Raw genomic sequence first — 16,883 nt, forward strand, 5'->3', positions numbered from 1 at the left:
CTAGATATAAAACCTTAAACTCACCAAGATAAGATAATTGAGTTTTTTTCTGATTTTTGTCAAACACAAATAGACTAGATACTGTAACTGTAGTTCTTTCTTGGTAACTGTTTTGTTATATGTAATTTCACTATGATGAAGTTAAAACCTTCCTTTTTGATTAGACAAAAAAAGGAAAATACTGAGGGATTGTCCTTCTGTATGCTGTGAATATGTGTTGCTCTCATTGGTTGATAATAAAGTTGTTCTGCCAATGGTGAGGCAGAATAAAATTAGGCAGTACAATCAAACTAAAGTTGGAGGTAAAGAAGAGCAGAGTTGGGGCAGATGCAAGCCAACTGCCCAAGGTACAGGATGCCAAAGGACTGGTAAGCCATGGACCATGTGATGATACATAAATTAATAGAAATGGATTAATTTAAATGTAAGAGCTAGTTAGTAAAAAGCCTGAGCCATTGGCCAAACATTTATAATTAATATAAGCTTCTGTGTGGTAATTTGGGAAGTGACCACCAGGTATAATCAGGCTTATATGATGGAAAGCTCTACGTTTGGTTACAGAAGGGATTTTGCCACTCCCATGGGTCTGAGGCTAGGCTCCCTGACATGGCAATGTCAATAACATTCACTCAGAACTTCACTACTCAGCGCTTCCCCCACTCCCCATGATTGGAAGTAGAAGAGCATTTCTTGCCAATGGGAAGAGAGATAAAGAAATAGACTACAAAGAAGGCCCAAGGGAGCCTTTGTGTGATAAAGACAGTCTCTGCCATGGTTGGAGTAATGTTTACTCCATATGTTTTCAAAGTTCACTCTACTACACACTTAAATTGATAATTTATTATTTACATAAAGAGGCTCCAGCTGTCACAGCTAGAAAATACCCATGACCTCCTGGGAGCTGCCAGAGCCAGATCTATCTCAGCTTCTGGCTCCCAAGAACTCACTGCCTCAGAGCCTGACATACCATGGCTGCTACAGAAGAATCCCATAATGCACTCCCCCTGCGACCCTGAGATTCAGATTCTGCTGCTAATACACTCCAGTAAAGATAAGAGTGTAAGGGACTTGATGACTCTTAGTTGGGGTACAGGTTCTTGGCTATTCTGCTGTGACCAGTTTCCCAAAAGGACTCTTTTCTCAACATTTACAGTCAGTTTCTCTATGGCTAACTCTCATCTACTTCTCACACTAATTCTGCTAGTGACACATCTTGCTTTTGTCATGGCACCATAAGTAATGATGCCCAGGTTCTGGAATCTGAGAAGCAAAGAAAGGGTCCTAGCCTTAAAGAAGTCTTTATTGGAGCACAGACATGCAACATCCAGACCTGTGCAGGAATCTCACTTCTCCATCACCAGGCATAACCTTTCCTTCACCTCACTGACTCTGTCACAAGAATACAAATCTGAAATTTGGAATAACTTAAGTTGCATTTTCAGAATTATAGTTGCTACTAATAAAGATTTATATCAGAATGTCTACAAAACATTTTTGGGTATTTTGTATTATATTAAGTAAATGTAAATTCAGTGGGTGTGCCGGGCGGTGGTGGCGCACGCCTTTAATCCCAGCACTCGGGAGGCAGAGCCAGGCGGATCTCTGTGAGTTCGAGGCCAGCCTGGGCTACCAAGTGAGTTCCAGGAAAAGGCGCAAAGCTACACAGAGAAACCCTGTCTCGAAAAACCAAAAAAAAAAAAAATTCAGTGGATGCCTATGATGAGCCCAACACATACAAGCTATCTGGTGGATACCATCTCATCTATTTCTTACACTAATTCTGCTAGTGACATATCTTTATAAAGATCAGTGACATGACAGTTTCTTTGGAGATAAGTTCTCTAAAGCCCAGAAACTAAATAGCCCATTATTTAGCATTTGACTAGCATAGATCTGCTTCTAAAATCATTTGAAATATACATGGAATCTGGTATCCTCACTTGAACTGTAGACTAAAGCTTGGTTAGAATTTGTATTTCTCTGAGCTTGAGTCCTTTGCCAGACACATTGTAGCTGTGTGCAGACCTAGACAAGCGGGTTTCTATATAAGTTAGTTTCCTTGATTCATAATGAAAAAACTAGATTCTATATTATTGTACTTTGAAATGGTTTTTAAAATATTTATAAAATTAACACAGTGTCAATTGTTGGCATGATTTCTAGCTCTAAAGGGATACATACAAATTTCTCTTCTGTTCAGACTGACTTTCCACACTATGGGTCCTATTCTGCCCTTGAATTTGTCTTCTATTCGTTAGTGTGGTGAACATTTTAATGGGGGAAAATATATGAAGCTTCAGGTTTTAATGAGTCTATGAGGACCATCTCAATAGATTCATGTTCTCTCTTTCTAACTATTCTAAAAATGGCCGCCTGACCAGAATGTCCTCTGCCAGAAACCATGTCCTCCTCCTTCACTCACTTGCTCTGGATACTTGCTGCCGGTGATCTCCGCTACAGTGTTGAAGGAATCAGTATCGGGGTAGGTCTTTGCTCCCATCTCCAGATGAATGACAATTTTGCTCCCACGAGAAGCCATTCGTGACATCATTTCTGCGTCTTCCACTGTGATACAGGCTGTTGGAATCTTGGGCACACCATCTTGATATTCCTGAATACCTGTGTGAGGACTTGAGAAAATGCACCACCAGATTACCTTAAAAGTGAAAACTTATCCAAAGCCCTTATATATTGACCCAGACTTTTACTGATGAATGTGTGGAGTAGAAACATTTGCTTTTTATATAAATATAACTTTTAATTTTGATAAAACTGCACAAATCTAAGTTTAATAATTATGACATTTAAAAGGCTACATTTTGTAGTTTGAACAATTCTAAAGTGGCAAATTGGCATAATCTCTTCAGGATAGTGACAATACTGTCATAACCAAGAGTAACAAAAAAAAAAAAAAAAAAAAAAAAAAAACAACACATGTAGAGAAGGTAAGGGAGCCTCCGAAACCCATCAAGGTTATAGACCAGATTCACATTTGTGACAAGAAACCGGTTCGGATTCTTTCAGCTCTATAGTTCCTGCCTAGCACTGGTCCCCCTCTATCCATACAAACACAAAGCACAGAATATACAACCATGTGATGGTATAGAAAGTTACATAGAAAAAACAGTGAAACAACCAACAAATATTTGTGTTACTATGAAGAAATACTGATTATTTTGTCAGAAGAAAAGGAAATATATTACATTTATGGCACTAAAGGAGACAATTATCTGTGATGGTTCATCTGTATATATTCATGTCTGCATATGTGGATCCACATGTGTGGGCACACATGGATGTGGGTATACAACTGTACAAGTGCATGTATTTATATGTACATATGGAGGTCAGAAGTTGATATTAGGTATTTTTATCTAGTGTTCTATTGATGTAATCAACCGTCTTATTAAATAAGAAACACAGAAACAATGTAAAAGAGAAAGCCGAGAGGTCAGAGCTCAGAGCTAAAATCTCACCCTTCCTCCTGCTGTCCCAGCTTCGCGAAAGAGAGCTACTTCCTGTCTGTTCGTTTTTTTTTATAGTATGTTGTTCTGCCTTCTCACTGGTTGTAAACCCAAACACATGTCTGCCTCGTCACTGTCTGAATGTACAGCCCCCTAGGTCTTAAAGGCATATGTCTCCAATGCTGGCTGTATCCCTGAACACACAGAGATCTATGGGATTAAAGGCGTGTGCCACCACCGCCACACTGTCTATGGCTCTAATAGCTCTGACCCCCGGGCAACTTTATTTATTAACATACAATCAAAATCACATTTCAGTACAATTAGATTACCACCACAGTGTTCTTTGCCTTTTTACTGAGTCAAGATCTCTTGATGAAGAATCCAAAACTTGCTGACTCATCTAATCTAGCTAGCATACACCAGAAGGTCACCTGTTTCTGTCCCCTGAGGTTCTAGGATAACAGGTGGGAAGGCTGCATTTATCCAGCTTTTATATGGGTCCCGTGAATCCAAGCTCTGATCCTTATACTCTCAGGGCAAGCATTTTGACCCCCTGAGACATATCCTCAGTCTCTATGATAGTAAGTTTTCAACTTGCTTGAAGAGATAACTAAAAGGTTAATAAAGTGCACTTCTGAGTATGAGATCTGAATGTAAACAGTATCACACAAAAGCTGGGGGACCATATAAAATTAAAGAGAAGTAAGCCCTTTACCACAGACATTCTCTGTGTCATGGCAGCCACATAGTGAGAGCCTCTGTAATGTGCTCCTCCATCCTCCATAATAATAAATCTGATATAGTTTCACCATAAAGCAATGGTTACAGCCAATCTTGGACTAAAACCATAAAACTAGGAGCCAAAAATAATTCTTTTCTTTTTAAAACCCATCTCAGGTATCTGTAATGGTGACTAAAACTCTGAATAACTCAGAAAATTAATATGATCAAGATGCTAAAATCAAATGTACAGTGTTTAACACATATACAATGTTCCAACAACTCCACAATGTCAACAGGGGAATTCAATTCATAACCATGAGGAAATGCTACCTTACACTCACTAAAGCAGCAGCTTTGAGGGAAAAGACAGATGGAAACAAGTCCTGGGGAGGATGTGAGGAAGGTGGGATACTCACTGCTGTGGCAGGGAGGTAAATAGCAACCTATTTTGGGAAACAATTTACAGTTCCTTAAAGTATCTGTGCATACTTGGGCCCCAGCTTGTGGTGCTATCGCAGGAGGTTGTGGAAGCTTGGGACTGTGGTTATACAGCTCAGTGGATCACTGTGGATAGTCCTTGGAGGTGATACCCACGTAAGGCTCAAGTCCAATCTTACTGCCTCCTGATCTGGCAGACAAGAGAGGACTTCCTCCTATAAGCTCTTGTCTCCATGAGTTTCAGCATGCCTTCCCTGAATCTTCCTGAAGGTGCTTTGGTCAGTTATTTTGTCCCAGTGCCAAGAAAAAAACACTAATACACCATATGACTCAATGCTTCTATATATACCCAAGAGAACCAAAAAACCCATCCACTGAAAATTTTCACAGCAGCATTCTTCTTTGTTTTTCATTTAGGTTTTAACCATAATCTGGACTTTACTTTGTATTGAATATAGATTTTTTTATACAGCATATAGAATCATTATTCTTAACAGTCACAAAGCACTTGGTAGATAAACCTAATATCCATGGGTAAATAACATGTGGTATGTCCACACTGTGGAATATTATCCAACCATTTAAAATGATATTTTAGTACATGTTGCAATAAAGATGAACTTTGGAAACATTATCCTAATTGAGAGAAGATTCAAATAAACACATATTGTAAGATTCTACTCATATGACATGACCAGAGCAAACAAGTCTATGAAGGTAGAAAATACAATATAGTTTGTTTTTGAATGGTGGATAAGAGGGCAATGTGAGTAAATACTAGTGGGTACAAAGTTTTTTTTGGGTGATAATGAAAATGTTATAAAATTAGTGATAGAGGTTGCACAACCCTGTGAACATATCAAAATGACAGCATTAAGCAAGCTGGAGATAGATTTCATAATTTTTGGATTATATGCAAGTAAAACATCCATTTATAAAAATCAAGCTGTAAGTTCCAGATTTTAAAGGAGAGAATCTTGGTATTTTTTCTCATTGAAAAATTGTGTTTCTGTATACCTATTTTATAAGATTTATGATAATACACACAAAACTTAAGATAAACATATAAAAATGAAAGTTGAAAGCTACAATCAGGCCCTCAAATCTCATTAAATTTCTTGTGCATCTTACAAAAGTGATATAATTTGAAGACACCTGAATAGTTTCCACATATCTCCATAAAATACATGCCATGTTTAAGCAAGTAAGTTTGAAATTTCCCACCTAATTTCCACACATGTATCTAATGTCTTTAAAGCTAATCACTTTGACTAGCTCTTTCTAAAGACACCAGCTCTTTACACTGATGAGGATTTTGAATGTTCAGGGCTCACAGCAGTCCCAGAGAGCAGTTGCCTGCTGATATGGAAAGCACATGATAGGAGGATAGACTTGTCTCCAGGAGGAAAATGTTGAGTTTTGTAGGTGCAAATAACACATAGACTAATACATTCAGAGCACTTGGAGCTTGGGACTGTTTCTGAAGAAAGGATCTGACCATGAGAATGGCATGCAGACTGAGTTTTTGAAGCTGCAGGCTCTTGTGTCTGAACTTCTAAAAATGTGTTTATTAGAGATGCTATTAAAGAAATACTTTCTCTGTTTAGCAGAAGGTCTTGTTTGGTTTAAAAAGTAATTTGAAGGTAACTCTCTTGGAATAATTACAATTGGCTTTATTGTATTTTTTTTTTTAGATCTAGCACCTTAAAAGTAAATTCATCTCAGACTTTTAAACTGTCATTAACAATAGTAAAAGAAATTTCATTTAAGACTTTTATACTGTCATTAACTACACAAAAGCACAAAAGTTTCAACAATGTAATTTCACAAAAAGAATAACCAAAACAGTCTCTCTCTCCTGAGTTAAGAACAAAAGACCTGCCCAGGAGAGAAGTGGGGTAGGGATGGGGGCCACTTTCTATTCTCAACTTCTGCAGTTCAGTTGAAAGGGTAGAAAAGAGGCAGAAAAAGTCAGACTCCTAAATCTATTCCACAAGGAAAGGAGCTACATTGGGGTGTGTTCCCAACAGACATGATCAGTATCTTAAGCTCTACAGACCCCAGTGAGGAGACAGTTTACAAGCAGAGGTTCGGAGACAGCTGTCTTCCCAAACAGAACAGGGCAGCCAATTTGGCCAGAGTGTGAAAAGAAGGAAGATGGCCAGGATGCTAAGAGGAAAAAAGCAACTCTGAGTTTTAATGTCCATAGCACATAGGAACAACTTCTAGCTTCTTTCTGTAAAATACAAAAATACAGAGAAGATTCAAGGACAGCATGAAGTAGCTCCCTGTGAAACAAAAGAAAATTTTTAAATAGCCAAAATTTTACACTTCACATTTTGACATTTAAAAAGTCTGACATAAATATTAATTTTTTAATGTAATTTGTAACTCAAACTCAACATCACAAAACATTTTCTATTTGATTTTGTTTCTCATACAGTTTTGTTTATTTATACTTGTTTCATCGAATTAATTTGGTTCCCCTCTCATTTTTCTTCTAATATAACATATCTGTAACAGTATTAATCAAAATGAAGACTTAGAATAATAAATTATCAATGTATATGGTTTATTTAATAATGATGATGAAAGTGACAAAGATATGAGACACCAAAATCATTTGGCTGGTGTCAACTATAACCTTAGCCAAAGAAATGTCCTGTATAATCAACTATCCACTATTTTCTGTAAGCTATAACAGAAAAACCCTATAACTAATTAATTAGACTGAAGGGCACCTCAATATCGGTTAACTGAGTGTATTAATACAGGCCTGTAATCCCAGGGAGGGGACTAGGAAGTCAGGCAGAAGACCTATTTGTGTTAAATAGCAAGACCATGGGTAAATCAATGATAGACAATAGAGAGATAGATAGGTAATGGTAGGTAGGCAGATGATAGATGATAGATAGATTATAGATAGACAGATAGATAGATAGATGATAGATAGATAGATAGATAGATAGATAGATAGATAGATAGATAGATAGATAGATAGATTGATGATTGATGGTAGATAGGCTGGTGATGGACAGACAAACAGATAATGATTAACTCAGACCACTGCCATTTCATTTAGTAACAGCCTAAATTTCCATTGTAAATTACCCTTAGAAGCCCATGTTTTCTTACCACAGAACTGACCTTACAACTCATAGCATGTGGTACTTCTTGGTTTTTTGGTTAACATCAAGTGAAGACATTTGAAAATTTTAACACTCATTATTCACTGAATTTAAAATAAAAACTGAATAGAGCTGGGGAGATAACTCAATGAGTAAAGCTTTACCTATCCAAACATGAAGACCTTAATTCAAAACCCCAGAACACATACAAAGCCTGACATAGAAGTATGTGTTCGCAATTCCAATTCTCCTATGGGAGGCAGAGACAGGAGAATCTCCAAAAACTAACAGTCCAGCTAGTTTGGCTTGCATAGAGGTGAGTAATATGAGAATATGTCCCAAACAAGACAGAAAGAAAAGATCAACTCTGACATGCACATGCAAGTCATAGCACATATGCACCTACACTCCCACAGGTGAATGTATACATACACACTCACATTTTATATGCTTGCAGAACGAGAGAGGAAGAGAGAGACTTGAAAATAAATATGAAAGAAAGCATCAATTAATCACTTAAAAAGGAAAGACCAGAGCTCTGTTTTCAATGCATAATCTACTGGGTATGACCCCAAGAAAGCTTATCAGGTGAAGAGAGAAGACACCTGGTTAAGTTGGGGCCTATTTCCCTACTGGGGGATTTGCACATACACTAGTCTCTCATAGGCACTGAGAAATAACAGAATTGGGAATCCTGATTCAGTAAGTATTTCCTAAGCCCCACTGGCCATGGAAAGTTTTTCTCACACACACATCTTCCATCTTGTAGAGAAATGGGTTTGTGAAATATTGATTTATCCTTTTGTATGGACTAAGACAGTAGTATAGTTCATGACATCCCATTTCAGTCTGTATTTCCCATCTATCCTATGTAGAGACCTCTTCACTTGCTCTCCCTATCAGAAAGGAAGGTCCAAAGCTGTGCTGAGAAACATCTTCTGAAATGTGACCATGGTTTCATTCTTTCCTCAGCACCTGCCGTTCCCCACAAGTCCCACTCTACTCCATGGCACACAAGGACTTCTTACTCAACAGAAGGTGCCTCCTTCTCCAGCATGGACCCTCGAGGTGATAATAGTTGGACATTTTGTTTCAGGTTCAGTCAGATGGCTCTTCCTACAAACCTGCAACCAGCTAGGTAGCATTGGAGATGCCCTTCCTTTACAGCCCTTCCTGGGTTGTACTGTAGCCAAGCACCTTAAACAGCATCACTAGTATGTGCTTATCAAAAGTCAAGGCCATGTCTAATTCTTCTTTCTATAAAGCAAGAATTTATAGGATCAACCATACTTTAAGTTTTTATAGATGATTGATGATATCATTGTGTTCAACAAATATATTCATGCTGAATGTATTTGATAATAAAAATATCCAAAAATATGCAATAAAGTATTTTAGTAAAATGACAATAGTTTATAAGATTTTTAAATAAAAAGACAAATCATCAAAACATATTACTAATAAATATGGATTACAGATAAAAGTTATTTAAAAACTCTGTAAAATGTCTAAAAAGGAAAAAATAAACTATACAACACATATTAATATAATCACAGATCTTTAAAATGTAAAATGTAAGCAAGGATGAAATACTTGAAATGAATTTAAATAAAATTTTTAAAAAGTTGGGTCTAAAGAATGGCTTAGTTTTTAAAATGCTATGTGCAAGTATAGAACCTTGAGTTTAACCCCAGAACCCATATAAAAAAGCCCGATGCAGCAAAGCACACGTGTAATTAATCCAGTGCTGGGGAGGCACTGAAAGGAGGATCCCTGGACTTGCTGGGTAGCCAATCTATCCTTCTAGCTCTACATTCAATAGGAGATCCTGTCTCACAAAATAAGATAAATAGCAATATGAGGCCCACACCTGACATCAACCTTGGTCATTCACAAGCATATATACACACACGGACATAAACAAATAATCATTTCCAGATACACCTTCAAAATAAAATAAAATCCCATTAAAGTTTTTTTAGATATATTTATTTTATGTGTGTTTTGCCTGTGTGTGTGTATGTGTGTGTACATGTGCATGTGTGTGTCTGTATGTGTGTGTGTGTCTGTATGTGCGTGCATGCACACCATGTGAGTGTCTGATGCTTGTGGAAGCCAGAAGAAGGTATTAGATCTACTGGAACTGGAGTTACAGACAGTTGTGAGCCACTATGTGGGTGCTGGGAATTTAATCTGGGTCCTTTTCAAGAGCAGCCAGTGCTCTTAATTGCTGAGCTATTTCTGCAGCCCTAAAATTTCATTTTTCAAAGAATCAAAAATAAAGGCTGAGAATATAGTTGAATAATAGAACATTTACCTGGTATATGCAAGGCTCAGAATTCAAGTCTCAGCCTTGAAGAAAACAAACAAACCAGCACATGATAACAAAACAGCACACAGAAAGACTGAGATCCAAATAGGTAATCAAATCTTGCTGCAAAGAAAGTTTTGTTTTGTTTTTCAAATACTTTATGAATCAATACCTGGATTCTACTTAGCAAGTGGGAGGAATAACTCTAGGATATGCCCTTCAGCCATTCGTAAGTGCTTTCCTCTACAAAAGCTGAAAAACTCTGAGCCCATTTCCAGATTCCTCACGTGGACCTCTTGCAGAAGATAGTCCTGTGATATGGTACTCACAGTAAGATTCCAGCAGAAGTGAACAGAGAGCATATTCCTACACAAATATCAAGGCAAAGGTTCAGAGACAGAGCTCTGTCCTTCTGTGGTGGTTTGAATAAGAGAGGCTCCCATACACTCATATAATTGAATGCTTGGTTACCAGGGATTGTAACTGTTTGAAAGGATTACAAAGATTAGGGGATGTGGCCTTGTTAGAAGAAGTGTGTCATTGACTTTGAGGTTTCAAAAGCCCACATCAGGCTCAGTCTCCCTCTCTCTGCTTGTGGATCAGGATGTAGTTCTCAGATATTGCTCCAGCATCTGCCTGCAAGGTGCCAGGCTCTCTGCCATGATAATAATGGACTAAGCCTCTGAAATGCTAAGCAAGCCCCTAATTAAATGCCTTCCTTTATAATGGCTGCCTTGGTCATGGTGTCTCTTCATAGCAACAGAACAGTGACTGAGACAATTTCTTTCTTTTCTTACTTAGCTAAGAGTAGAAGCTTTAAGGACCAATAGCTGTCTGTGTCCACATGTCAGCCAGCACAAGTATGAGGGTATAGATGGAAAAACAGAGAGAATGAGCCTGGGCTTCTCACAACATAACAAATCAATCACCTACCATGATTTTCTGTGAAGTATTAAGGCCCTATTTTTCTAAACTGCTGTGGTGGATAAAGTTATGTGTCAACTTGACTGGCCACAAAGTGCTCTGGGATTTGGTCAGACATGCAGGCATGTCCATGGAAGTGTTTTGTGAAGACACTACTGTTGCAATCAGAACACTGAATATACACATTGCCTTTCCCAGGGTGGCTTGACCTAGTAAGTTAACTGAGGACATGGACAGATCAAAATCTGAAAGGGAAAGTTTCAGATGGCTTCAGATAAACCAAACCTTAGCTAGTATGCTCTCAGGTGGCATGACTCAGCCTCCACAGTCTGCTTTGTCTATATAGAGAGCCCTCAATATGTAGCAAACCTTATAAAAATACTGGTTATTTTGCCAAGAGATTCCTTGGCACTTTGGTAGAAAAAGAAAGATGCAACAAGATGTTTCTTGTATCTCCATGTATAAATGTGAAAATCTAGAAGAATGAAACAGAGGAATCACATACCAGGTAGCAGTGGAATGAAAAAATTCTGTGTCCTGAAACAACTAAAAAACCATTAACCATGCAGATGAAAGAACATTAAGGGGAAATAGTGAAATACAAGAACTGTACACAGTATACACAGTACACACATGATAAAGAACTAATAATGAATTTACAGAAACAGAAACATAATTATCATTAACTTGGGTCTTCAAAACCACACAGCCATTCTGTTGAAGCAAATGGTAGCATAACCAATAAGCTGAATTAAATTCTTGAAAGTATGTGCCTGTGCCACAACTGGTAAAGAGCCTAGAAGATGGTAGAGAGATAGCATGTGCTATCACAATAACAATGGAAGCCTTTATATTCTAGTGCACAGGTATTTGACTAACTGTGGCAAATTAACAGAAAAAAAAATGTCTGCTGAAATGACCTTTTCTTCTGCCATGAGTCACATGATATGCTTGTAGCTGATCCCTTCTGCAGTGCCAGGCCACCGATGTGCCATCTATGAAGAATCAGAGCTAGTGTTTTCTTGGTACCAGTCACAACTGAGTATTAGGGCTATCCATATACAGCTGATATTATTTTAACTGCTTTTTCATGTATGTGTCTCTCAGTCCCTGATACATCTTTAGTCTTCTGATCTTTCAAAAATCATATCTGTCCCACACAGCTGTACTTCAGGACTTAGACTGATTTTTGAAGAGATGGATGGCACACCCCCAAAAAAATCTAGGAAGTAGTTCATAACTACAAAGAGGAAAACTGATGCATACAAACAGAATCAGGTGTCACTACCAGTATACCATAGATGTGCTGAAATGATACATAGCCACAAAACAAAAATGGGCTTTCTTTTAAAACATTCTTCCTTTTGATACATTTTATTTTTGGATAAGGAGATCTTGCTCAGTTGCCCAGGATTGCCATGAACTCCTGGCTTATGTGACTTTTCTGCCTCAGCCTGCATGCAGCTGGAACTATAGTATGCACCATGGAACCTTGGAACTATAGCATGCACCATGGAACCTTGGCATTTTGCTTTTTTTGAGTCACAGTTTTGTTACCAGGCCTTTTCTCATTATGAACTAGCCTTTCACTCAAATATGCAGTGACTTTTGCATACCACATATTTACAGAAGGGTGATATTATTCTCCCATGTATTCCTTAATACTTAACATACTAGCTCATAAAAATAAAATATGCAACTATATGTTAGGATTTCTGATGAACAGTCCCACCAGTTAATGACAATAAGAGCACAATCTATTGAATGTTTGCTATATGCATGCCACTGCTTTGTATTTTCTATGCACTGGTTCATTCATCAGTATTACAACCCTATGAGATAAGGGTTTTTATTGCCTAATTTTAGGAAATTAAAACACAGAGGGATCCAAACTACAAAACCTGGAAGTTAACAGTGCTAGAATTAAAACCTAGAATCAGGCTTGAGTTGTGCTCTTATTCTTTTCTGTAGTTACAGTGTATTGTTAAGAGGGAGAGGAGAAGGATTGTGACAACTGATAATAGCAATAAAGATAATTATTATCTATTGGATATTTGTGACATACAATGAGCTAAGCATCTTCACATACTACTTTAATGTTCACATTAATTCTGAGACAGGTACCAAAATACTCATTTCTGAATGTACTGACAAACACAGAATCCATGAATACATTAAATACCTCCAACTTAAGAAATGGTGAACATTGAAGCCAGCTTTTATTCTTATATGTTTAAGGGAGTCTATTCAGACCTCAAATCCTTAATAGTCCTTTGACAGAAATTGAAAGAATACTATAGTGCCTCAAAGTATGGTGTGTGGTCATTCTCATCATCACCTATATTGTGTGTACATTCATGTTCAAGAGCCACACAGCATTGCTTTTGACTACATATTTTATACCTATTCTGCATCTTTGCTTTTCCAAATCATCAGCTCCATGAGAACAAAGACATTGCTTTCATATATTGAGTGTCCACAGCACAATTTTTGCTCTATAATCATATAATCATGCTTTTGGAAAACATGTATTAAATTTGCCAACCTGTGGCCTCTCACATTACTGTTCATCATAGAATCATCTCCTTTAGTTTTATTTTCATCTATTATCCAGGCAAACATTCCCATTTACCAATCTTGGGTCAAAATAGCACAGGACTCGCTAGAATAGATTGCTGACTTCAGCCTCCAAAATGATTGAGAAGATAAGTCAGAGAAAAAACTTTTATTTTCAACACACTCCCAAGGATACTGGTCCACAGTGTTGGATAATTGGAACCTTTATTCAAAAATGGGTGTATTGAAAGGTAAAACCATGTCCATGGAAAAAGAATGTTCTCCTTAGGCAATCATGCCTATAAAATCACTCATCAACATGCCCTGGTACACTCCCATGCACCCATCACTAATGGAAGTGCCAGGAAGTAATAAGGTCTAGCTGTTAAGAAATTGACACATACATGATGTCAAGTAAGACTATTGTTATAGACAACAAACATAACAACAATCCTACTCAAATTCATGTAACACAGTGTTGGCCCTCTATAGCCGTCACTGTGGTAGGCGGCACAGTCATTGCAGTTATCACTCATTTCTGTACACATTTTGAGAACTTTCCCCCAGAATTGCCTTCAGAGCATTTGGCAGCATTCCAAATCATGTAAATGGAGGCAAAACTGGTACTTAAAAAAATTGATTTGTTGAAAGAGTGAAAATGAATGATTTGTAGTTTAAACCAAGATATGTCATAAAAATAAGTCTAGTTTTAAATTTTTGGCCCATTGATAGATTCTAAAGACAATTTCAAAAGAGAAATATCAAACATTTTTATGTCAGTGGCACCTGTGTTGGAAAACGTGTTTTAGACTTACAGAAGTTATTTGAACAGTAATACTGATTAGATGTGCACATTCTAGTATGTTTGTTTTAAAACACATTCAAAATTATTTACTAAAACAGTATTTTTTTAAAAAGTAGCTGCTCTTCCAGATGACCTGGGTTCGATTCCCAGTACCCACATGACAGCTTACAGGTGTCTGTAACTCCCTCTTCTGGCCTCTATGCCTACATATAATATAGGCAAAATATCCACACACATAAATACATGCACAAATTTTTAAGTGTTAACAAGCTAAAAACTTGGTAATAAGGAAACTGGTATAAATTATGATGTTCAATTTTAAATGAAAATTTCACAGTCATTCAAATGTTAATTATGAAGCATAGGAAATAATGTGAAATTTTTCTAGATAATAAAGGGAAATGCCAAGTTGCATTTGGAACAAAAAAATAAGGTATACTAGAAACAGTTTTGGATATAGGAAATGACAGATTATTTTTCTTTTGAACTTGACAGTAAAGACCAAATAGAGAACAGACGAGTCATTCCAGGTAACTGAAGCAACACAAAACCTTATCTGGAAGAATGTTTAACGTTCAAGAAAATAATTAACACATGTTTCAAAATATTATATATATTCAGGCCCCAATTTTGTATAAATGTAAATGTTTACAGTAAAATATGTATGGATAAACATGATATTTCTTAGGTAATGAAATCGTGAATGATTTTTATGTTCTTTTTTTTCTTTTCTATGTTTTCTAAATTTATGTGAAAACTAAATGTTACATTTATAATCAGAAAAATATGAAACATTTTAAGCTAAAACCATGAATCTATATATGTGATATGTGATGTTCTTTAAAAGGAACTTTATTTTTGTGTGTGTGTGTCTGTCTGTTTGCCTGCTTGCCTGCCTGCCACGTGTGTGCAGCTGCCCATTGGAAGCCAGAGTGCTGAATCTACTGAAGTTAGAGTGATACGTAATCATGAGGCCCCTGATCAGGGTGCTGAGAACCAAACCTCTTGAAGAACAGTGAGTGTTCTAATAACTGAGGCATTTCTCCAGCTCCTCTATGATGTTCTTAATCTGAAAAAGAAAGCAGTCAAGTGTGGTGACTTATGGCTGCAGCTCTGGGAGGCTGCCTGTGTTCTACAGAGCAGGAGAGAGATTGCCTACAGGGGATGGAGGAAGGGAGGAAGTGAGTGAAGAAGAAGGGAAGGAGAAAGGTTGTGGGCCAGGGAGCAGGTGGGAGGCAAGGAGGAGGAAGGGAAGGAGGAAATTCAACTGCTTTTGTATCCTCAGAGCCTGAAGGTTAAATGGTAGCTCTAATGTCTTGTTTGTTCCCTTTTCTAGTACTTTCTCCAAACAACCTTTTCTAAATAGCCTTAAACTGATTAATAATGATGAGTTAAGCAGACAGATTTTTATGGGGTTAGATCCGTTGTGGAGTTCTGAGAGTTTGTTTCTCTATTCATTTCCCATAGTTTCAATTAATATCCTAGCACATAAAGAGGAATACAAATTTTTTGAAGAGGAAATACCTTTTACAGAAAATAGAAGAATGGGAGATGTATAAAAGCTATTCTGCAGAATTTACTATTCACATGAAATTCCACAAAACAGACTGAGTTCTTGCATGTGTCATGAAGGAAATGGGTGATGACTGTGTTCCTTTAGGGCGGGGGAGGGGTCTTGAAGAGCTGGAGAGTGGCTCAAATATCATGTTTAGTTGATGTAAATACTTTCATCTGGTACTTTGAAGAAAGCAAATGTAGTTTTTTAACCACAAAGTCAAAGTATGAACAGGGCATTAGCAGAAAGGCACTTTGTAAACATCTGGATAATGTGTTCCTCAGGCCTAGGCCTAAAAAGTTCAGGAACTGGCTGGCAACAGTTCAAAATCCACCACTGATTAAAACACATTTCAAGCATAAAAACCTTTAGTATTTGCTGTGGTTTCAGATAGCATGGGAATATTCTGTAAAATGTACTCCCTTTCATAAACAGTATGGTCAGATGCAACCTTCAATTTTAAATTTAAGATGAGCCATCTAAAAATAAATGCAAGCTAACTCTCAAACAGTTAGTAATCAGAGACCATTATTTCTGTATCTGAGGACATAGCTTAACTCTTGAGGGAAACTAGCACCATAAATGTTTTGTCAAACATAAAAAATGCCATCAGATAACAAGCTAATTACCCCATAACCTGCTCAGTGTTCAGGTAAGTTCTAGTTTTAAATAACAAGAGATATAATTTTACAAGTTATTTTCCTAGTTGCCTTTCAAGAATACTATATAATCCAGTAGGTCCCATTTGTTGAAAAATTTCCCAAGCTTTCTGGTATTGTGGCTTAAAACCATCATTGATTCCCAGAGGACTTCATAAGCTTTCTGCTTTTATTAAAGAATAAACTATTCATTAAATCTGTCATTAGACACAGTATCCAATTCCAGAATTTAAACATTTGGCTATTATATTAATCTTAGAAATAAATATTACAAACTCCTTAAAAGGAGGAAAAAGAACTTGAGGGTTAAACTTGCT

General features: G+C 37.1%; 1 protein-coding gene across 5 annotated transcripts in view; it reads right to left on the reverse strand.

Moving 5' to 3' along the window:
- Positions 1–16,883, reverse strand: part of Cpq (carboxypeptidase Q) — a 429,601-nt gene that overhangs the window by 261,671 nt on the left and 151,047 nt on the right. For all 5 annotated transcript variants that reach the window (XM_042264686.2, XM_076555949.1, XM_076555948.1 and 2 more), the window contains one exon: positions 2,423–2,630. In XM_042264686.2, the coding sequence (XP_042120620.2) occupies positions 2,423–2,630 (208 nt within the window). The remainder of the gene's footprint in view (positions 1–2,422; positions 2,631–16,883) is intronic.

This window comes from Peromyscus maniculatus, chromosome 20, assembly GCF_049852395.1.
Source record: "Peromyscus maniculatus bairdii isolate BWxNUB_F1_BW_parent chromosome 20, HU_Pman_BW_mat_3.1, whole genome shotgun sequence".
In the NCBI taxonomy this organism is placed as follows: Eukaryota; Metazoa; Chordata; class Mammalia; order Rodentia; family Cricetidae; genus Peromyscus; species Peromyscus maniculatus.